The 24,201-nt window shown below is 33.0% G+C and overlaps 1 protein-coding gene across 1 annotated transcript in view; it reads right to left on the bottom strand.

Annotated features, from left to right (window-relative positions):
• The window catches only part of LOC133171800 (sodium- and chloride-dependent glycine transporter 2-like), a 45,721-nt gene that overhangs the window by 3,337 nt on the left and 18,183 nt on the right, over window positions 1–24,201 (bottom strand). The window contains exons 2-10 of the mRNA XM_061306603.1: window positions 9,340–9,541; window positions 7,503–7,634; window positions 6,526–6,871; window positions 1,612–1,744; window positions 1,302–1,436; window positions 1,047–1,150; window positions 654–784; window positions 451–563; window positions 159–290 (exon numbers count right to left, since the gene is read on the bottom strand). Of these exons, the coding sequence (XP_061162587.1) occupies window positions 159–290; window positions 451–563; window positions 654–784; window positions 1,047–1,150; window positions 1,302–1,436; window positions 1,612–1,744; window positions 6,526–6,871; window positions 7,503–7,634; window positions 9,340–9,514 (1,401 nt within the window). The 5' untranslated portion in view covers window positions 9,515–9,541. The remainder of the gene's footprint in view (window positions 1–158; window positions 291–450; window positions 564–653; window positions 785–1,046; window positions 1,151–1,301; window positions 1,437–1,611; window positions 1,745–6,525; window positions 6,872–7,502; window positions 7,635–9,339; window positions 9,542–24,201) is intronic.

Here is a 24,201-nt window from a genome sequence, read left to right as displayed (position 1 = left end):
GCAAATTTCAAATAGGCTCAATATATATATTTTCTAAAGTATAAAAAAACACTTGTGCTTGTATCCCAATCAGCATTTGAATCAATGAGTCCTAATCAAAAAGTGAAGATATGCAAGTAATAATGCAAATAAACTTGTTTGACTGACTTAAAACTTACATTAGTTGTGAGTGGAATTCCTAAGACAAAGAGAAAAAGACACAAAATGGCCGTTGTCAAGATTTTCCGAGAGCTCAACTGCTTGGGATATTTGTCTGCTAGTCCACTTGCAACCGTCTCAAACATTCCAAACTGAAATTGAAATTGACTTAACAATTAATATATCTCCATCAGTTTGCTTTTGAGCAAAAAATACATTTTGCGAAAATATATTCCACTCGAGATTTTTGTATAAGAAATAACCCTAATACGATCTTGATCTGCGGATTTAGTAAACATTCTGTTCAGTCACCTGGGTGTCAACTCCAACAGTTATCAACATGAGGAAAAACAGGACCCCCCACAGATGTGGCATCGGGAGTTTCGTTATAACTTCTGGGTACGCCACAAATACTAGTCCAGGTCCTGAATGGAGAGCGACATATTTATTAATCTGCATTACGAAGGTCATTAAAGGTCATTGCTTTGATGAAAACTCTACTTTTCTAAACCCACCTGTTGAAAAGTTTGAAATTTCTTCCATTGTCACACCAACGTCTTTGGCCATGAAACCTAAGATGGAGAAGACAACAAATCCAGCGTAGAAACTTGTCAGACCATCGGCCAAAGTACCATACCAAGCGTCCCTAATGGAGAATGGTAAATAAACAAAGTAACAACATATTAGTCCTATTGTAAGGAAATTGTACTCTAATTAATATAAAAATATAGTCCTTTTGTATTAAAGTTTTACCCCTTTGGTAATAAAGATAAATCAATGGTTCTTATTTAAGGACAATAGTCCCCCTTTGAAAATAAAGTCCTGCTGTGTTAAAAAGCACATGCAATATCATATTTAATGTATTTCAGGTTGATTTAAGTTCCTAAACTGTAACACAGATTACTTACTGAATGCACTTGTTGTTAAACTTATTGTAACTTGACATTGTGATGAGTCCTCCCCAAGCAGGACCGAGAGAAAAGAAAACCTGCAAACCTGCTTCTAGCCACACCTGAATATAAATACGTTTGAAAAGACATATTTTACATTTAAGTACATATCATGTCTTTTCAATCAATTTAAGAATGATTTTAAAATCTTCAAAAAAGTGTTTTATTTTATCAAATGTTCTCCTTTATTAAATTAAGACACATATTTCTTACTTGAAAATGTAGAAGTTTTGTGAAGTCTGGGTTTAGGTAGAAAAGTATCCCATCGATTGCACCATCTAGAGTCACACCACGTATTAGGAGAATTGTCAATAGTACATACGGAAAAATAACCGTCACATACACAACCTAAGTGAAAAAATCAGTATTTTCTCCAATCAGCATCTTGATAAAATTTTGAACTCATTATTCACTATTTTAAACTGATAATTTTTTCCTCCGATAATAACTTTCATATTGCAATCAAAAGAAAAAAAAGAAAGCATACAAAAATTGAAAGCATCTTAATGCAAGTCGAACTCACCTTTCCAACTGAATGTATACCTTTAATAAGGCATGCAAATGTCAACATCCAGGAAGCAAGCAGAACCAAAACGAGATGCCACTGAACGGAACCCGGATACTCTATGCCATCTGATCGTCTAAGAACATTATATCTACAATTAAATGGTTTGAGAAATATGAATAACAAGAAAATGATTGGAAAAAAAGTAATGTTTTTAACAAATTTTTTTCTTGATTTTTAAAAAGAAACTTCAGAGTCCAATTTTGTGTGCAGACAAGTGAGACTCATATAAAAATAATACTTCTTGCTTACATTTGAACACTGACTTAAGGCACCTTTCAAAGAAACAACATCTTGAAATATGGTCAGTTTGGTTGTTCCTTGCAGTATTTTGTAGATGATTGCATATTACACAAGCAAGACTGCACAACTTCGTGTCGAACTACACACGACTTTTGTTGTATATTATTGTATAATTGAATGTCTTGGACAAGGCTCCTTGTTTCATTTTCTTGATATCCTATACAAATGCTCTTTCAATAAAAACTTTAATTCCGAAATTGTCATATCTTGTGATAGGTATTCTACAGAGTTAATCCTTAAAATTCATTCCGATTCCATATACCGGAATTCTGACATTAAATGAATAGATGCTTGAGATCCTCTTCGACAGTACCTATATAGTGGTTGGAGAAAAGGTCTTCCAACAATCTGCTGGAATTTCAACGTGCACAAATTATGCTCCTTAATTAGATGACCTGTTTTATATGTTAACGAAGCAGAGTTAGTTCTAAACATCTACATTAGAAAAAGAAAACTTTTATTTTGCCTTCAATTCGACAATTTCATATATCGAAGATGTTATATCAATTTATTATATATTTTTAATCATATGTCGAATCGATATATCCCATTAATTCGAAATAAAAGACAATACAGTCTTTCACATTTGGATGTTTTACCGACTATAAATCTTTTGGGAAACTAACTACACTACACGACAAACGTGATGACTTCAGCTTTTCTATGCAGTAATATTCCAAAATAACCCACATATGGTGTTTATGTATCTGAACTTATTCGGTATGTCAGAGCATGTTCCGAGTTAACATAGGGACAGGCTACTGACAACAGGACTTTCATAAGTCTTGTTTAAAGTCCGATTTCGAAAATCCTATGGTCTTTATTAATAAAACCTGTCCTTGTGTGGAATTTTGACGTACATACTTAGTATGTCTTACTAATTGTTAGACCATTTTATACTAGTTTTGACAACAGATTACTCCGTTTACCTGGTCAGTAGGGAAGGTTCACGGTGGACATGAAAGGGTGCTTGTTCCTCGAAGGCACCTGACCTAACTTCATTTTTTTAGGAGTTCGTGTTTTTCCCCTTTGTCAAATCATATCCTTCATTAAATTCAATTTTCTTATCTTTTTTACTGGGAATATGTATTTTATCATAATGTCTCATTTGGCACATATTTCACTCACATCCATCATACTATTGAAATAAAATTGGTTCGAAAACTGATGGATGTCTGCCTATCCATCTACATGTCTCCAAGTGTTCTGTAATTAGTATGAGGTAAGTGTAAGATTATGATTACTTATTTCATTGTTGTATTATTCGAGTCAAATGTAATTTAAATCTATAGAATGAAAGATAATGATACTTTTTTTTAATGAAAAATTGATATTTGGCTGGATTTTGAAGTAAAAATTCTGTCTATAAATTAATGTAGTCTGTTTGTCCGTCTGTGTCCACAGTTTTGTTTACTGTTTTATTTAGCCCCGTTATTGTTGATCAAGTACAAATATATAAAATATTCACAGATAGTTAATTAAATCAGAGTGAAATACATTAAATGAAACCATCACGGTTGACCTTGATTTGATATTGACAGAGACACTGAATAATTACATTTTTATATCATTTGTGGAAGATTTGTTCTGAAAAACATATTGTAGTTTTAAAGATATACACGCGACTTTTTATGTGAAACAAAATGATTAAATGATTTGAGAAACATGATGTGTAATAAAGAATAATTACTTTCCACAAAATTTACTAAATAAGTCTTTGTTATTACAAAACAATTAAGCAACATCTGCAAGGAAGAATTCAACCTGTTCATGAATATTGATGAAGGAAGTGCGTAAACAGTATATAGACACGCATGTCTGCGGGAAATCATAGACAACGAGGTACGTCGCATTTTGATTACGATTTGAATAAAACTTAATATCTGTCATTACAGAGTAGATGGTTAATACTGGTTGTTTTCAAAGATAAGTATCTTTAAGCATAAAACGTATGCCATCCATTTCAAAAGTTATTTTGTATACCAAACAGCCTACCTCGTTTTCGTGACGCCAATTTTGTTTATCAATCTAAAAGTAGTGACAGTGTCACATGATGCATGATTTGAAATAGAGGCATAACTTTCCTAGTAGGATAATAAATAATTATAATTTGAGATCTTTATAATGCGTTCATTTCCAATTGTGTAATTTACAAAAATTTCGTAACTTTATTTGGTAAACAAAATAAATCAATTTCCAACTTTATTTTTAACTGACGCAAGTTATAGCGTGTACATCTTTAAACAGGTCGTCAGGGCAAAATGCCTTAATTTAATCACGATTGTTTTCAAGGGCCGATCCAGAGAGGGGGTTCATGAGATGCACCCTTTTTATTTTGCTGAAAAGAGTTTAACAAAAGAATTCATATAAATATTATTGATTGATTGATTGTATGTTGTTAACGTCCCATTCAAGAATTTTTCACTCTTACAGAGACGCCACCGTATGCCAGTGAAGGGCTTCAAATTTAGACCTATACTCGGCACTTAGGGCCATTGAGCAGTGAGGGTTCTTTATCGTGCAAATGCCTACCGTGACACGGGGCCTTGGTTTTTAAGGTCTCGTCCGAAAGACCCGAGACTTTCACTTCTAGTGCCGGGCGCTTGGCGAAGGAACAGCCACTACCTATGATTACGTCTTAGGTTTGACGCGGCGCGGTGAACGAGAATCGAACCCGGGCCTCCCGATCACGAAGCGAGCGCGCTACCACCAGGCTACCGTGACCGGTCAAATATTGAATAGGAAGTCTTAAGTCTCCCAAGGATGTTGTTACGCACACTGGCGGGGGGGGGGGGGTATAAATGGGATGTGGTGGGTTCTGAAAATTGCCTAAACGATCATGTGGTGGACTCCCTACCTTTTACAGGTTCTATTTTTAACATATTGGCATGTGGCTGGGACTACTTTCATAATAGCATATAACATTTTATTTAAAAACTGATAATTATGCTTCTCAAGAATTGTACCTATTACAGGAAGCTTATATTTAAACTATAGGTCTTCCAGAATTATAGATATAGCCCTTTAATTGATTGAGGTGAAAAGGTTAAGATAACGAACAGTGATCGATCTAAATAAATCTACAAACAATTCAAATCTGTGAGCTGGGCATAAAACACGGACCCCCGTAGATTTCAGAAGTAGGATCATGTGCCTAGGAGAAGAAAGTTTTCCATGTCGACCGCCGTGAGCCTTATGTATTGATCAGGCAGACGTAATATTCCTTAGTCAAATTTAAAACGAAGACCTAACAATTTGTATGAATCATGTCAGCCAAAATATGACGTAAGTATTGTTATGTTTGCTAACAAGGTCATTATATAACGACTGTAGAATTTACCAAATGTTAACTTTCAACTATGTTGTTGAAATCCCTGTCACATCAACCTATTTATCAATAGTCTGCCTTGGTTTAAAAATTTGTTTTCTAATAAGTTGGGAGACTTAAACACCATATACATGTGATAGCGGAATATAATTACATAAATAAGGAAAGTTGATCATGGAAAAGCTGAAGTCATCTCGTTTGTCATACAATTTAGTTGTTAGTTGGCCCTTATCGTCTATAGTCAGTAAAATATCCTAATATTGAACAGGTGTGGCAGACTCTGTGATATCTTTTATTTCGAGTTTACTGGGATATATCGATTGGAATATCAATGGAGTGACTATTGTTAACTATTGTTAATTGATAAAACGTCGTCGATATATCTGAATGTGTAGTTGAAGACCACAGCAAGTGTTTTCCTCTTCTCATTTAGGAGTTTTTTTAATAAATCTTCTTTAAAAAACCGACTGGTTACAAAGGACCCACAATTAGTGGCTATCACAATTTCCAAAGTTTGTTGGAAGACTTGGTCTCCGATGATTACATAGATGTTGTCAATGAGGATCTCCGGTATCTTTTTAATATCAACTTCAGAGCACTGGTGTGTAGAATCAGAGTGATTTTTAACAAAGTAATTTTGTTTATTACCAATCACAAGATAAAATTTCTGAGTTCGTTTTTATTGAAAAAGCAGTTGTCTATAACATCAAAACGCCCAGTTTTTAATTTATCGTGAGGATTGGTCGTATTAAGTGAAGAAAAGTCCTATGTTTTGATGTTAACTGACTTTTGAAAAATTAGGTGATTTTAAATATTTTAAATTATCTGAAAGTTCTTTGGAGTGTTTTTGAGAATCCATATCTGATTAACACCACTTCTAGAATATGCCACGAGTTTATGATTTCATACTTTTGGATTTTTCTCCAGAACAGCACTAAAGCTTCTGATTGCACAGTCCTGGGAGAGAACGGGTAATTTTGTCGCTGCAAAATACTGCAATCGACACCTTAGCTGCAAATATCTCAAGATAGTTTATATAGAGAAGATGGTATAGACTAGTGTTCTAGGTCAACAAGATGCATTCATAAAAATGTTGGATTTTTTTAAAGTTTTCGTTGATACTCACATGTTGTACACAAAACTGAAATGAGAACATTTTTGGTTCTATCACCATATAATAAGCGTTTGATATCGACTCGCATTAATATTGACATTAATATTGAACACAATCGTGAACATACTGCCAAAATTCATATGCTGCCGTATTATATGTTAAATTCTGACCACCAGACGTCGTGTTGTATGTTAAATTCTGACCACCATAGGAAGTATTAACAGTGGAAAGGGATTCAGTTTCATTGAAAATAGCCGATGTTGTGGATTGGTTCGTTGTTGTAAAAGAATTGTTTATTCTAAGTCTATCTTTGTGGCTGACGATGCATTGCTCTGTGTTCCACCAATTATCACACGTAGCCCATGGGATCTTGGGGAAGAAAGCATGGACAAAATAATAGAGAACCCAAGCAATGACTAAGTTGAAGTACCAAGCCACCAAAAAGGAGATCGTCATCATCAGCCATCCAAGCCCTGAAATACAAAGTCTCAAACTTTCCTTTATAAAATCAATATCTTAACAATGATTTGCTTTTTAAATCTACTTTGAATTTTAATTTTTATCTTCATCTTTTGGTAGAAAATTATCTTTACAGAAAAGTGACGATAGGGTCCTTCGCTCTTAAAAGATCTTATGATTGACCATAAACATACTTCAAGGGAAAAACTGGTATAACGAAAAAGCTATCAATATATTGAAAGAACAATGAAAAACTCTATGGTACATTTGTTTGTTTTAAAGATCAAAGGAAAATTATTTTTTTTAACTTTTGATTCATTCAATATGCTTCTCTGATTTTATTTTATATAAAGTACTAGTAATTTTCACTATTGATAAGAACAACACAGACACTATATGTATTGGTTGGAAAATTTACTGTATAAAAAAGAAATTTGGAACGTTTCCACATAGGAGATATTAATAGTAAAGCTGCCCGATCTTTCTTCAGAATATAATTTCTCACTAAAAAAACAGGTCATCGTTCTTGAGGAGAGTCAAATTAATTTCACTAGAATGCTTTAAGCATTGACAGATAGATGCTGAGCAATATTAAAACATGAAAATGTGGATCTTTTGAATTGAAACATAAAAATGTAACAGTACCTTTGAATAAGGGAGAGATGGACCATACTACAATGGGGCTTTTTCCAGTAAACTGACCAAGAGACACTTCCAAGAAGTAAAGAGGAACTCCGCTGGTGAACAGCAAGATAAAAAACGGAACCAAAAAGGCACCTGAAATTTACAAATTGCAATATACATGTACTATTGTATTATTTTATCGCTTTTCACATGTGTTTTCTGTTTATTTATTTTTTTTTTTTTAGTTCTTTCAGAGCTTCTTTGTTCGCCATTTCGTCACACGTCAACGAAGATTTGCATGTTAAAATTTTTAATAGCTTCACTACTAAGCAGGAAACATTCGTTTTAATACTTTAAAACTAGCAACTCTTACAATCTCCCAGTTTTCGCAGAATTTAGTCGCACTCCAAAGAAAAGTTGTTTTACAGTTCTTATATGTATTGTAATATTATCTTAATGCTTAATCACAATCACGAAGAATTGAGCTAAGATTTTCCTGTTCAGAAACTTTTATTACACTTTTTTTATGACAGACGCATTAGTTTTATATGTCAATTGATAACTTTTAAATAAGTTAAAAAATAGAGTTGCCCTTGGAGAACTAATAACTCCAACATGATCAAAACATCAACAGACCAACATTAATTTCGTTAAAATAAAAAATTAAGTTCTGTAAAGATCCTTCATCCGAGTCACTTAAAATATAGTCAGATGAAGTATCCAATGCAAGCAAACGGTGAAAAACATTTAAAGACAGTGAGAAGGTTTTTTTTATCACTTGGGATAAGGCCACCTTTAAAAAATCGTTTTGTTGCCCTCTCCCGACCGACTGGCTACAAATGGCCCGACTTAAAAATTTTTTCAATCTCCAGGAAACATTTTTTATGCATTCCGCAAAATATATTTTGAAAATCTAGCATTGATGTTGAAATTTTCTGGAGAAAAACATTTCCCACCTACCTACCGACCCAATTTTTTCATCCTAAGTCGGGTGAGGGAAAACAAACATTATTTTAAATTGGCCTAAGCTAGAAATGTGTCCAAAAAATGTCCTTAATTAAATCAATCAATCAATTTTAGCATAAAATGTCTGAGTGATATTAGCCTCTAATCATACCATATACAAACACCAGTTTTACTTATTAACTTTGTTACTGAATGTCTACAGAAATATATTGGGTCGATCAATCTTAAAGCGGCAAGGCAGAAATTATTCAGCCAGAAATATTTCTGTACACAGTCAGTGACAAGTGATTTATTTTCTCGAGGATCATAGTGGAGAGATATAATAATAAACACAAGACAGACCCGTAGCAACCTTTATCAAAAAGGGAAGGGAGGCAACCCCCCATCCCCACCCCCAAAAAAGAAAAAGTCTCGTCCACTTTCACACAGTCAAATTCTTTAAAATCATCAACCACACCTTTTACCGTCATATATAAATGAAAGTTGAACGTTTCAATCCGATGGAAATTAAGTGTATATGCTTGGTTTTTATATCGAAAAACAGATCCGTAAATGGACTATATAATTAAATGTATTTTGGATACCACTTGCAGAAAAAAAGAAAAAGACTAGCTTAAGCAAAGTCAGTAAAGCAAATGTTGTAGGTCAGATGAAGCATTTACAGCATGCTTCAAACTACGTACTCCTAGTTGCGGGAAGACGGCAGTTTGGAATGGACATCCCTGGAAATAAGCTGGACACTGAACATAACTTCCCTTCGATGTCATATAGACGGACAGACAAGGTGATTCCATTATTTCATTAAACTTTTTGAGGGGAATGAAGTTTCTCTTTGAGCATGAAAAAGGTGAAGATTACGACCAGTGGTTTCTTACATGCATAGAATACATACCTCCTCCATTTCTCATACAAAGATATGGGAATCTCCAGATATTACCCAGTCCCACGCTGTAACCTAATAGAGATAAAAGGTATTCTATTTTTCGACTCCAAACCGGTCGGTCCTGGGAACTAGAATCATCCGCTTCTGATTCTAATAATGACGACGGATTGTCTTGTATATCCATGATGGCAAAATTTTCTTCGTGTATGGCCTGATGATATAAAGTAAGATTTATAGCAACAAAGACCTATTGCTTATAAAGTTTTTGGCAAAAGCTGTTCGAACATATAATATAATAATGATTTGAATTAGAGTATTTACTCTATGTACTGTGTTTACAAAGATTTTATATCATACAAATTTGATATCGTTGTTTTTGATTAAATAAAAAATTCAATTACAAAAAGATGTTTGATAAAATCTATGTAGTCTTGGGGACGAAGTTTTCCAATGATCTATTTGAAATCCCATTAGTACTAATTGTGCCCCATTAATTATAAGCAGACCTTTTTTGTGTATTCATATGAAGCAGAAAAAGAATCTCTTGTTGTGGCCTTCATTTCGATAATTAGGTATTTTGATGACGCTTTATCAATTATCAATAATTATTTTCATTTATATTTCATTCGATATATCCCATTGAGCGTGTAGACGTTGTAATCGTAGTCAAATTTAGTACAAAGACAATGACGTAACAAATGTTCGAAACATGTGAGACAAAATACGACCCAACGATAGGATGTATTTACAAACAAGGTCATTATAACGACCGTAGAATTTGCAAAAAGCTGACTTAAAACAGGGTTGTTGAAATCAATGTAACATCGACTTATTTGTCAGTAGCTTTAATTGCCTCGTATTAAAAATTGATCAAATTCAGAGCATGTTCTAGCGTATTAAATCAGTTGGGAGATAAAAACACCAAATAAAGTTGATGAAATGCTACATAAATAAGGGAAGTTGACGATGGAAAAGCTGAAGTCATATCGTTTATCATACAATTATTAGTTTCCCATTCATCTATAGTCAGTAAAACTCCAAATGTAAAACAGATGTGGTAGATTCTATACTGTCTTTTATTTCGAGTTCACTGGGAAATATCGAGTGGACATATGAATGAAAGTAATTATTGTATTACCGATCATGACAAACAGCACACAGCAGATTTTGCTTGTATTATAATAAATTGACTTTTCATAATAAAATACTGATTAAATTAAAGTAATTATTGCTAATTGATAAAATGTAGTCGATGTATCTAAATGTTGAGTTGAAGGGTATAGCAAGAGAATAGCAAAAGTATTTTCGCCACTCTTGAATTTTTCTTCTGAAATTAAAAAAAAAACAATAATAATAAAGAAAATCAAAAATAAATAAATATAAAATAAATTCACAAGATTCAATTTCTAAGTGTTTGACAAGCAACTTAAATCATATTAACTAAGTTGGCATGCACTTTATTTATGTTAACAAATCACTTGTGTATGTTGTCAAGCAACTTTTTTTTCTTCAAGTTCATTCATTATACTCATACCAAAACCAATGGTACACGAGGTACAGTTTATATAATAAGTCGTCATAGTTCAAACGTGAAAAAATGAATACATGCTAAATATATGATACAATAACTTAAAAGAGAGGCATAATATATATCAACAAACATGCAATGAAAACAGAAAGGAAAGAAATGAAGACATAAAAATTATGGAGGACAGACTGCATCGTTTATTTTTTATATTGACTTACAGAGACTTTAAAGATTTAAAATTTGAGGATGAAATAATTTCGGTAAACTTAAGTGTATTAACAGTATTTTGTATGTTACAAAATCTGGGGTGTAAAGGATTCTTCACATACAACATACTTATTAACTTTTTTGTTGAAATGATGAAACTTATTTATATTCACTATATATATATATATAGATAGATAGATAGATAGATAGATAGATAGATATATATATATATATATATATATATATATATATATATATATATATATATATATATATATATATATATATATATATATATATATATATATATATATATATATATAAGATTCGAATATTCGGTGTTTTACAGATTTCATAAAAAGAAGTACTGTGATTAATAAATTTAGATTAAATGAAAACCTTCTAAGAATGTCTAAAAGGCCATCCTCGCAAGCCAGGGGTCCTGAGTCAACACGTTGCCGTTGGACCCCTGGCATATTTCATTCAATAATCGTGGGCTTGCTTCTCTCATTGAGAAGCACCGATCAAATGATGAGCTTTCATAAATACTTAGACAAGGATTCAGTTGACACATCAAATGCACGTGTTACAAGTTGTTTATCATAGAATGGCTTAATGTGATTGGTTGAGAGATAAGAAAAACAATCAAGATTTGTAATTTTTCCGGAAGACGCCGCTACAGTCAGCCCACAAATATTGAATGAAATATGCCAGAGGTCCAACGGCAACGTGTTGACTCAGGACCCCTGGCTTGCGAGGATGCTAAAAGGCGTGAAGAGTACAAAACTTACAAGACTTATCAAAATAAATTTAATTGAACATTGAATGAGTATCTGATGGAATTAGTCTGTAATTAATATTGTAAAGGGCTCAATTTCAGAACAAATGTGTAAATTACTTGATTATCTCGTATATATCCCATATATATATATATATATATATATATATATATATATATATATATATATATATATATATATATATATATATATATATATATATCGTTACATACGAAGATGATAGAAAATTTATGGTAATCCAATCCTCAGGTTCTGAAAATAGGCAGTTAAGTACGTGAAAATGCTCACAGAAATCGTTACAAGATAAGAGGAAAATTATTAGTAGACAGGAGACGTTTTCTCCGGTAATAAGCCCAAAACTTCAAGCTTTCGCCGCGCCGCGTCAAACCTAAGACGTAAACATAGGTAGTAACTGATACATTATACGAATACACAACTCGCAGGTATCTTTCTGTTAGTGTAGAAAACAAAAATTGTTATTTTTAGAAACGGAGGTAAAATCAAGCCAACAGAAAAATGGAATATTAATGGGCACCCAATTGAACTTGTTGATAAGTTTGTTCACCTGGGTGTGTTACTGAATACTAATGGTAATTACAATTGTACACAAAAGCAACTAGCATCCCAAGGATGGAAGGCCATGTTTGCATTAAAATCAAAAGTTAAAAGTATGTGTCTTAATACAGAAACCATTTTGTCACTTTTTGACACCTATGTAACAATTATTTTAAACTATGGTTGTGAGGTTTGGATAGTCATAATGCTAGCGACGTAGAAAAAGTGCAGTTGGAGTTTATAAAATCTGTTTTAGGTGTGAGGAAAAACACAAACTCTTCTTCACTGTATTTAAAAACTGGAAGGCTACCTATGAAAATTACTCGATTGTGTGTGTTCAAATTCTAGTTCAAGGTTTTAGTTACTGAAAATTGTATAATAAAAAACTGTTATTATGAACTATGTGATAACTGTGACAGAATGAAAAGCAGTAAGAAAAATTGAATCTTTTTTATTAAACAAAAATTGTATGAAATTGGGTTAGGATATCTGTGATGTGAACAAGATAGAGCAAGTTGTAGAATTTTTCTCTTAATTATAAAACAAAGATTGACTGACATGTGTGTTCAAAATCTAATGGAAGAAATCAATTATTAATCAAAATGTAATATTTACAAACATATAATAGACAGTTTTTCTTAGGCTTTTATCTCATAATCTGGAAATTTAGACAGAAAGACATAAAAAATACTTAGGGAGAGTAGAATGTGTAGAATGTGTAAAAGTGAAGTAGAGGATGAATATCCCTTTCTTTTAATTTGTCCACATTTTGAAAAAGCTTCGAAAAAAAATATATCAAGATATATTACTGGCAAAAGCCATCTGTTTTTAAATTTGTACAATTATTAGGTGTTCACAATGTCCATGAACTCTGTAATTTAGGGAAATATACCCATTATGCTTTTAAATTGAGAAAAAGCTTTTTCTAATATGGTAATTCTCCATGAAGTCATTATAATTATTATATTGTACTTGATATATGTAATCTATAAAAACCGCCATACAATGCCATTAAGTAATATTTTGTATTATATGTTATACATGAAATGCGATAGGATGTATAAATAATAAATAAATAAATAAATAATAATATCGATTGCACTAGAAGTGAAAGCCACAGGTCTTTCGGATGAGACCTTAAAAACGGAGGTCCCGTGTCACAGTAGGCTTGGCACGATAAGGAATCCTCACTGCTCAATGGCCCTAAGTGCTGAGTATAGGTCTAAATTTGAAGCCCTTCACGGCATACTGTGACGTCCTATATGAGTGAAAATTATCGGATGGGACGTTAAACAACATACAATCAATCAATCAATGAAGTCTTCCCCCCATTACATACTATTGACAAACTGGCCTAAAATAAGTTGAATGTTAACTGCATGTCTACATAAATAAATTGTATATCGACATATTTCATTTCGTTAAGTTGGAAGTTATAATATGCATGCTGTGACGACATAATAATATAAAATTAGTGAGCAAAATATGCCACCATTTAAGTTGCCTCGACAACTTGCCACTTTATTCAAAAAGGGGCATTACTTGCAAAAATCATCACATAAAAAATTCTTGAAAATAAGGACATTCAGTTCTTTATATGTTACAAATGTAATTGGGCTGAAGTTTCTAGATAAATAATGGAATCAAAATTTCTTGGTAATATACAAATCTACACATTATGTCTGAATTAATACCTACAGAGTTTCAGAAAATTCAGTGCAGAAATTACGCTGACAAACTGTTAATTAATTTCCTCAGTGATTTCGATTTGTTAATGAGTGTAAGTCCATGTCCAACGTATGACAATTATTGATGGAAACAAAATTAGGATGCAGTCATATAAATTTGTTTATATACTGTACTTATAAAATTATTTAAGGCAAAGCACTAATTTGAAGTGTAGGGGAGGAAAAGGGGTGTTGAGAACTTCTTGTGTACTTCTTTCCAAGATTTCTTTTGTGCGTGTGTTGAATCATTAATATTTTGATCTCACAATCAATAGGGGTCTTTTAAGGTCATAAAATATTTCACATAAAATTTCATTTAAAAAGCTAATTCCAGTGGATTTCCTTATTACCTAGCTGGAAAGTTTCTTCAATAATAGCCAAAACTCTAAGGGCAAAAACAAGGGAATTCGAATTTCCTGGCAATACGCACATCTACACACTGTGTCCTAAATATCTGCAAAGTTTAACGAAATTCTGTGCATCTGTTTAAGGTCTTTCCACCCTCCTGTGATGTCATAGGTTTTTGCAAAAACTGTTATTATGTTCCCCAAACGAAGTTTGGGAACATATTGTTTTTCCTCTGTTTCTTCTTATTATTAAGGTCTTCCGTCTCCACGGAAGACCTTATAGTGATTCTATTGTTTCTTATTAAGGTCTTCCGTCTCCACGGAAGACCTTATAGTGATTCTATTGTTTCTTATTAAGGTTTTCCGTTTCCAACGGAAGACCTTCTACTGATTCTGTTGTTTCTTTTCCACTATTATTTTTTTTTTCTTACCGATTTTGTGCAGACGATTTCTCGAGAACGCCTCCATACATTTTCATGAAACTTTCAGCAATGATGGCAAATCATCTGATCTTAGGGTGTTTTTTTTTTATTTTGCCGTCGTCACTTCCGGTCGCGATATACGGCCAATTTTCTTTTTTTAAAGTTGCATTTTGTCCGAAAGTGTTCTCAAAAACGCTTTGAGATTGAGTCTTGAAACTTTCAGGGATGATAGATTGTGACAAGTAAATTTGAATTTTTTGATTAGTGTATGTTGCCGTGACGTCCGTTGTCCACCGGAAGTAGTTTAAAAAAAGGCAAATTTTTATTTTTTTATTTTTTAAATGCTTACAATAGAGATAATAGAGACAAATAGACTGTTTCAAGTCATACTATTTCCATCGGAAGTTATTTCTTCCAAACCGGAAGTAGACGAGAAAATGCTCATTTTTCTTCGAAACTTTGAGGGATGACTCCTCCACACTCAGTGAGGAGTTAAAAGTCATTTTGAGTACTTCCGGTCATATCGGAAGTGAATATAAAAGACCGGAAGTTGTTTGAAATTGATAGATTTTACTCTTTCATGTGTTGTTAAGCATATTTTGAAGAATTGATATGAATATTTTTTTCATTTGAAGTTATTCTACTTTCTTGTAATCAAAATTTCCCAAATCTAACGGAAGATCTACTCGTTGCTCGCAACGAGGTCTCATCTAGTTATTATTATTATTCTTTTTTTTAAGACAAAATTTTGTGCACGCGATTTCTCGAAAACTATTCAATGAATTTCCTTGAAATTTTCAGGGATAAAAGGTCTTTATATGAATTTTATATAAAATTCCGTTTTTTGGTAAATTCGGTTCCAGTTCCAAGTTATGGACAATTTCCTGATTTTAAAATGAAATTTTGTCCTTGAGTGTTCTCAAGAATGGCTTAAGATATTAACTGGAGACTTGTTAGAGATGATAGAACATGATTTCTAGATTGGAGAGGGGACCTTTTCGTTCGTCGTCGGCACTTCCGGTCGCTTACGGAAGTGATCAAAGAAATCGTTAAATTTCAACTTTCCTTTTTTAAATCAATTCTTACATCACATTATGGCATCTCTTTTGTAGTTTTGAAATATGTTCGTCCCACCGGAAACAGAAACGTCAACTTTCGGTTATAAGAGAAAAACTACATAATTTGAGTATTTTTCTTTCCCATTAATATCTTTTGTAGATAAAGTATTTGGAATGATTTTAAAATATCTAGAGTAACGTCAAATATCTTTCAAAAATTCACTTCCGGTCGCGTGTTTTCCTGTCCTCAAAATGAGAAGTTGCCTGATCAATAGCTCGGAAACGGTAAGAGATTAAGACACCAGACTTATATGAGCAACAGACCTTAAGATGTAGCCAAAACCACTTGGGTTCAGAGCGTCAGCCGTCACTTCCGGTCGTCACAGGAAGTGATAAAAGAAATCGAAAATTTCAACTTTTCTTTTTTTATTTAAAAATTGCATCACTTTATCGCATCTTTTTCGCAGATTCGAAAGATGTTGGTCCCACCGGAAACAAAAACGACAACTTCCGGTTATAAGAGAAAAACTACAAAATTTGAGTATTTTGCTTTCCTATAAATATTCTTTATAGATGACGTATTTGAAATGAATTTTAAATATGTTATTTAGACTGCAAAGGTCTGAAGTAACCTCAAATATCTTTCAAAAATTCACTTCCGGTCACGTGTTTTTCTGTCCTCAAAATGAAAAATTGTCTGAGCGAGATCTCAAAAACAGGTAAAAGATTAAAACACCAAATTTTTATGAGTAGCAGACCTTGAGGAGTAGGCAAAACCATTTTGGTTAAACGCGTCCGTCGTAACTTCCGGTCGTCACAGGAAGTGATCAAAGAAATCAAAAATTTTAACTTCTCTTTCTTAAATTACAGTTTGCATCACTTAATTGCATCTCTTTTGCTGTTTTGAAATATGTAAGATTCCACCGGAAACAAAAACGTCAACTTCCGGTTTTAGGTGATAAACTACGTTATTTCGATATTTAACTTTCTCATGAATATTGCTTATCGATAAAGTACTTGAAATGTTTTAATGCATTTTGTAGATACTGCAAATGTATAGAGAAACTTCAGAGATTTTTTTTTTATAAAATTCACTTCCGGTCGCGTGTTTACCTGTCCTCAGAATTATAATTAGTTCTCACAATATTGCTCGGCAACAGTAAACGACTGAAGTCTAAAACTTTCAGAACTGGTAGTCAGTCATCAGTTTATTTGAATCGCGAGGAAATCTTATATCGCCGTTACTTCCGGTCGTGACAGGAAGTGATGCAAAAAAGTGAATGTTTAATGGTAAGCACGTTGGATTTTCACGCTGACAACCAGGGTTAAATCTCTAGAGTGTCTGAATATTTTTTATCACCTTTTCAGCTTAATTGAATTTACGTTTTTATTTTCAAAATCGGACGGAAGACCTCTCATTGCTCGCAATGAGTTTTTAGTTAAGGTCTTCCGTTTCAGTCGGAAGACCTTATAGTGATTGTATTGTTTATTATTATTATTTTTTTCCCGTTTTTTTGTCCAAGCGATTTCTCAGAGATGGCTCAATGGATTTTCTTGAAACTTTCAGGGATTATGACAAATAAAATAAACTAAAAACATTTTTAAGGATTTTGCAAAAGTCACTTCCGGTCGTCAGATATGTCCTATTTCCGTTTTTTCAAAAGAGATCATGTCCGGACGATATCTCAGAAACGGTAAAAGATTAAAACCTCAAACTTTCAGGGTAATAGATCATGACAAGTATGTTTGCAGAATATGTTTAAATCCGTCAGTCGTCACTTCCGGTCGTCACAGGAAGAGATCAAAGAAATCAAAATTTTCAACTTTCTTTTTTTTGATTTTTTTTCTTTCATCACATTGTTGCATCTTATGTGTAGAATCGAAATATTTTGGTCCCACCGGAAACAAAAATGTCAACTTCCAGCTATAAGCGAAAAACTGCATAATTTGAGTATTTTACTTTCCCAAAATTATTTTTTATATATAACGTATTTGAACTGATTTTTGAATATGTTATCAAGACTGCAAATGTCTAGAGTAACGTCAAATATCTTTGTAAAATTCACTTCCGGTCGCGCGATTAAATGTCCGCAAAATGAGAACTTGTCCGAGTGAGATCTCAGAAATTGTAAGAGATTAAGACACCAAACTTATAGGAGTATTAGACCTTGAGGAGAAGACAAAACCATTTGGGTTAAGAGCGTCATTCGTCACTTCCGGTCGTCACAGGAAGTGATCAAAGAAATAAAAAATTTCAACTTTTCTCTTTTGGAATAAGACTTGCATCATATAACTGTATCTTTTTCACAGTTACGATATGTGTTGGTCCCACCGGAAACAAAAAACGACAACTTCCGGTTATAAGAGAAAAACTACATAATAGGGGTTTTGAATTTTCCCCAACATATCGCTTATAGATAGAGTTCTTTAAATGATTTTTATATATGTTATTGAGACTGCAGATGTCTAGAGTGACGTGAAATATCTTAGTAAAGTTCACTTCCGGTCTCGTGTTTTCTTGTCCTCAAAATGAAAAGTTATTTCAGCGATATCTCGGAAACGGCATGAAAGTAAGACACTAAACTTATAGGAGTAATAAAACTTGGTGAGAAGGCAAAACACATAGGGTTAAAAGCGCCAGCCGTCACTTCCGGTCATCACAGGAAGTGACCGAAGAAATCGAAAATTTCAACTTTTCTTTTTAAAATTAAAACTTTCCTCACTTTCTTGCTTCCCTTTCGCTGTTTTGAAATATGTTAGATTCCACCGGAAAAAAAAACTTTAAACTTCCGGTTTTAGGAGATAAACTACGTTATTTCTTGGTTTAACTTTCTCATAAATATCACTTATAGATACGAGTAAGTATTTGAAATGTTTTTTACATATGCTGTAGATACTGCAAAAGTCAAGAGAAAATTCAGAGATTTTTATTCAGTTCACTTCCGGTCGTGTGTTTTCTTGTCCTCAAAATTAGAATTTTTTCTCACAATTGTTCGGCAACAGTAAAAGACTGAAGTCTATAACTTTCAGGACTTATAGTCAGTCATCAGTTCATTTGCTTCGTGTAAAAATCGTGTGTCGTCATTACTTCCGGTCGTGACAAGAAACGAAGCAAAAAAGTATTTTTTAAGTTATTTTGTTTTTACATAAGTTTCAGGCTAATACCGACGTTGGAAAAGACATGTTGATGCAAACAGGAAGTGGTATAACGGAAGACCTTTTCATTACTAGTAATGAGTTTCTAGTTAAGGTCTTCCGTCTTCACGGAAGACCTTATAGTGATTCTACTGTTTCTTATTAAGGTCTTCCGTTTCAGACGGAAGACCTTATAGTGATTCTACTGTTTCTTCTTTTTCTTTTTATTATTATTATTTTTTTCTCCTTTTCTTTTCGGACGATTTCTCAGAGATGGCTGGACGGATTTTCTTGAAATTTTCAGGGATATTAGAGAATGAAAATACCTACAAATGTATCTTTCATTTCGGTCGTCCGGTCGTCAGATATGTCCGATTTCCGTTTTTTTCAAAAATATTTTGTCCGAGTCATATCTCAAAAACGGTAAAAGATTAAGACACCAAACTTATATGAGTAATAGATCTTGAGGAGTAGACAAATCCATTTGGGTTAAGAGCGTCAGCCATCACTTCCGGTCGTCACAGGAAGTGATCAAAGAAATCGAAATTTTCAACTTTTCTTTTTTGATTTTTTTCTTTGATCACATTGTTGCATCTTATTTGTAGATTCGAAATATGTTGATCCCACCGGAAACAAAAACGTCAACTTCCGGCTATAAGCAAAAAACTGCATAATTTGAGTATTTTACTTTCCCATAGATATTTTTTATAGATAAAGTATTTGAAATGAGTTTTGAATATGCTATCAAGACTGCAAAAATCTAGAGTAACGTCAAATATCTTTGTAAAATTCACTTCCGGTCGCGCGTTTAAATGTCCGCAAAATGAGAACTTGTCCGAGTGAGATCTAAGAAAGGGTAAGAGATTTAGACACCAAACTTATAGGAGTATTAGACCTTAAGGAGTAGACAAAACCATTTGGGTTAAGAGCGTCATTCGTCACTTCCGGTCGTCACAGGAAGTGATCAAAGAAATAAAAAATTTCAACTTTTCTCTTTTGGAATGAAACTTGCATCATGTAATTGTATCTTTCTCACAGTTTTGATATGTTTTAGTCCCACCGGAAACAAAAACGACAACTTCCGGTTATAAGAGAAAAACTACATAAAAGAGTATTTAATTTTCCCATACATATCGCCTATAGATAGAGTTCTTTAAATGATTTTTATATATGTTATTGAGACTACAGATGTCTAGAGTGACGTGAAATATCTTAGTAAAATTCACTTCCGGTCGCGTGTTTTCTTGTCCTCAAAATGAAAACTTATTTCAGAAAGATCTCGGAAACGACATGAGATTAAAGACACTAAACTTACAGGAGTAATAAACCTTGGTGAGTAGGCAAAACATATAGGGTTAAACGCGTAAGCCGTCACTTCCGGTCGTCACAGGAAGTGATCAAAGAAATAAAAAAATTCAACTTTTCTTTTTAAAATTAAAACTTGCATCACTTTATTGCTTCTCTTTCGCTGTTTTGAAATATGTTAGATTCTATCGGAAACGAAAACTTTAAACTTCCGGTCTTAAGAGATAAGCTACGTTATTTCGTGGTTTAACTTTCTCATAAATATCACTTATATATAAGTATTTGAAATGTTTTTTAACATATGTTGTAGATACTGCAAACGTCAAGAGAAAATTCAGAGATTTTTATTCAGTTCACTTCCGGTCGTGTGTTTTCCTGTCCTCAAAATTAGAATTTGTTCTCACATTTGTTCGGCAACAATAATATACTGAAGTCTAAAACTTTCAGGACTTATAGTCAGTCATCAGTTCATTTGCATCGTGTAAAGATCATGTGTCGTCATTACTTCCGGTTGTGACAGGAAACGAAGCAAAAAAGTAATTTTTTTAATTATTTTGTTTCTACATAAGTTTTAGGCTAATACCGACGTTGGAAAAGACATGTTGATGCAAACAGGAAGTCGTATAACGGAAGACCTTCTCATTACTAGTAATGAGTTTCTAGTTATTATTATTCTTTTTTTTTTGACCAAATTTTGTGCACGCGATTTCTCAAAAAGTATTCAGTAGTTTTCAATGAAACTTTCATAAAAAATGAGTTATCATATAAACTTTGTTCATCACAAGTAAAATTTGGAAAATTCGCTTCCGGTTCCAAATTATGGGCAAATTCCTGATTTTTAAATGGAATTTTGTCCGCGGCGTATCTTGAAAACGACTAAAGGTATGAACTGGAGACTTATTAGAGATTATAGAACATGTGTCTTAGATTACCAGAATCGCCCTTTCGTGCGTCGTCACTACTTCCGGTCGCTACCGGAAGCGAATTAAAAAAGTCGAATTTTTCAACTTTTTTGTTTTTCAATATATTTCGATGATATTTGTAGGGTTAATAGAGACTCTTTTCAGAATGCATAATATATAATTAGTTTGAAAATTGATAATAAATATCAGAATTATTTTTAATATTTTTTAGACAAATATTGTGCACGACATATCTCGAGAACTATTCAGTAGTTTTCAATGAAACTTTCACAAAAAATGAGTCATCATATGAACTTTATTCATCACAAGTAAAATTTGGAAAATTCGCTTCCGGTTCCAAATTATGGGCAAATTCCTGATTTTTAAATGGAATTTTGTCCGCGGCGTATCTAAAGAACGACTAAAGGTATGAACTGGAGACTTATTAGAGATTATAGAACATGTCTCTTAAATTACCAGAATCACCCTTTCGTGCGTCGTCACTACTTCCGGTCGCTACAGGAAGCGAATTAAAAAAGTCGAATTTTTCAACTTTTTTGTTTTTCAATATATTTCAATGATATTAGTAGGGTTTAATAGAGACTCTTTTCAGAATGCATAATATATAATTTGTTTGAAAATTGATAATAAATATTACAATTATTTTTAATATTTCTAGACAAGTATTGTGCACACGATATCTCGAGAACTATTCAGTGGTTTTTCGTCAAACTTTCAGGGATAATGTGTTTTAAAAAGTCATTGTTACATTTGAAAGAATTTTGGAAAAATTCACTTCCGGTTCCATGTTAAGGGCAATTTCCTGATTTTTAAATGGAATTTTTTCGCAGTATATCTAAAGAACGGCTAAAGATATGAACTGGAGACTTATTGGAGAGCGTATAACGTGACTTCTAGATTTGCAGAATTGCCTTTTTGTGCGTCGTCAATAGTTCCGGTCGCTACCGGAAGCGAATTAAAAAAGTCGATTATTTCAACTTTTTTGTTTCTCAATATTTTTTAATGATTTTACTAGGGATAATAGAGACTCTTATAAAAAATGGTCTCACTAGCGTAATGGTAAGCGTGTTCAATTTTCACGCGGGCGACCTGAACTCAATCCCAAAAAAGTCTTAATTTTTTTGTACCATTTTTTAGCTGAAATATAATACTGTATCTTTGAAATGATATCTGGTATAATTTTCTGTTCGAATTACGCAATATATTTTTACAAACAATTTACGTTTTATAGTATTTAATGTATGGAGGAGTTAAAAGGAATGCACAACGTAATACAGATAGTGTTATGAGTGAGGAATCAATTTCTCTAATAGCGGAGATTTTAAAATGTATCTTTTTCCGTGAGTGTTCTCAAGAATGGCTAAAGATATGAGCTGGAAACTTGTAAGAGATAATAGAACATGATTTCTAGATTGGCGAAGGGGCCTTTTGTGCGTCGTCGTTAGTTCCGGTCGCTACCTGAAGCGAATTTTAAAAATCGATTTTTTCAACTTCAATATTTTTCTTTAATATTTGTAGGATTAAGAGAGCCTCTTTTCAAAATACTTAATATATAATTTGTTTTCGAATTGATAAATCCAAACTCTAGATATTCGTCATTTTCATTTTGAAGCGGGAGTCCATATGGCATAATTGTTAGCGCGTTGGATTTTCACGCTGACGACCAGGGTTAAATCTTCAGAGTGTCTGATTTTTTTAAATCACTTTTTCAGCTTGAATTTACGATTTTTTTTTTCAAAATCGGACGGAAGACCTCTCATTGCTCGCAATGAGTTTCTAGTTAAGGTCTTCCGACTTCCTTCGGAAGACCTTATTGTTTTCCGTCTGTTTTCTATTATTATTATTATTCTTTTTTTCATAGTACAGGCCATATCTCAGCTATGCATAGTTCAATTTAAAAGATTTTTGCAAGGAAGATGCATCATGAATATATCTCCAGGGGTGTCCCTCACTTTTTTGAAATTCACTTCCCTTCGCGATTTTTGGGGAAAATTGTATTTTTTTAAAATGGAATTTTGTCCGTTAATTTTCTCGAGAACTGCTAAAGATATGAAATTGAAACTCACTGACTTGATAGAACATCAAATGGAGATATGGTGATCGACCTTTATTTTTCGTCGTTCATACTTCCGGTCGCGAACGGAAGTGAATTCAAAAATGTTAAATTTGCAACTTTTTTGTTTTTCAATATTTTTCTTTAGGATTTACAGGGTTTATAGAGTGTCTTACAAGAATTCTAAATATGTATTCAATATTTTGATGCGTGCATTTATTGCAAAGATATGACCGATCTAAACTTTGTCCCACTGTCTGGGGTTCGAATCCTGCTGGAGGCAGTTAATTTTTTTTCTTTGTTTCTCTCTTTTTTCAGTTGCTAATGACTTCTCTCTCTCTCTTTGAAAACATGTATGGTAGTTTTTGCTGATTTTTAAAAGCTTTTTTTCAGAGATTCTGTAGAAAACCTTTCGACATATACTGAATATCTTTGCATCTTTAATATGTCCTTCTAAAACTATTTTAAGGATTTCATACTTGTCCCCAAAGCTCGACCCATTCAAAAGTTGTCACCCCTTTTGCAATAAAACCTTGTTATCGCTACTCCTCCGAAACCGTAAACCGTAGAGATTCCAAACCTTCATCGGTGTTTTCGACTCATTTAGCACTCTCTTCATTCTATCATTGCAAAAGCATTCTTTGGTCCCTTGTATGAGTTACTGCCCCTGAAAGTTTACGCTGCTTACATTTAATGAACTTTTTTTTTAAAACGGTGTATCCTAGAGACATGGGACCAACTGCATCGGCATATTTGACTTTGACCTTGAAATATAGGTCAAGGTCAAAGGTCAAGGTCATTTAAAAACATA

The sequence above is a fragment of the Saccostrea echinata genome, unplaced genomic scaffold, assembly GCF_033153115.1.
Source record: "Saccostrea echinata isolate AGI-Se365-2 ecotype Australia unplaced genomic scaffold, CSIRO_AGI_Sech_v1 ptg000054l, whole genome shotgun sequence".
In the NCBI taxonomy this organism is placed as follows: domain Eukaryota; kingdom Metazoa; phylum Mollusca; class Bivalvia; order Ostreida; family Ostreidae; genus Saccostrea; species Saccostrea echinata.
This window is presented reverse-complemented; position numbering and strand designations above follow the sequence as displayed.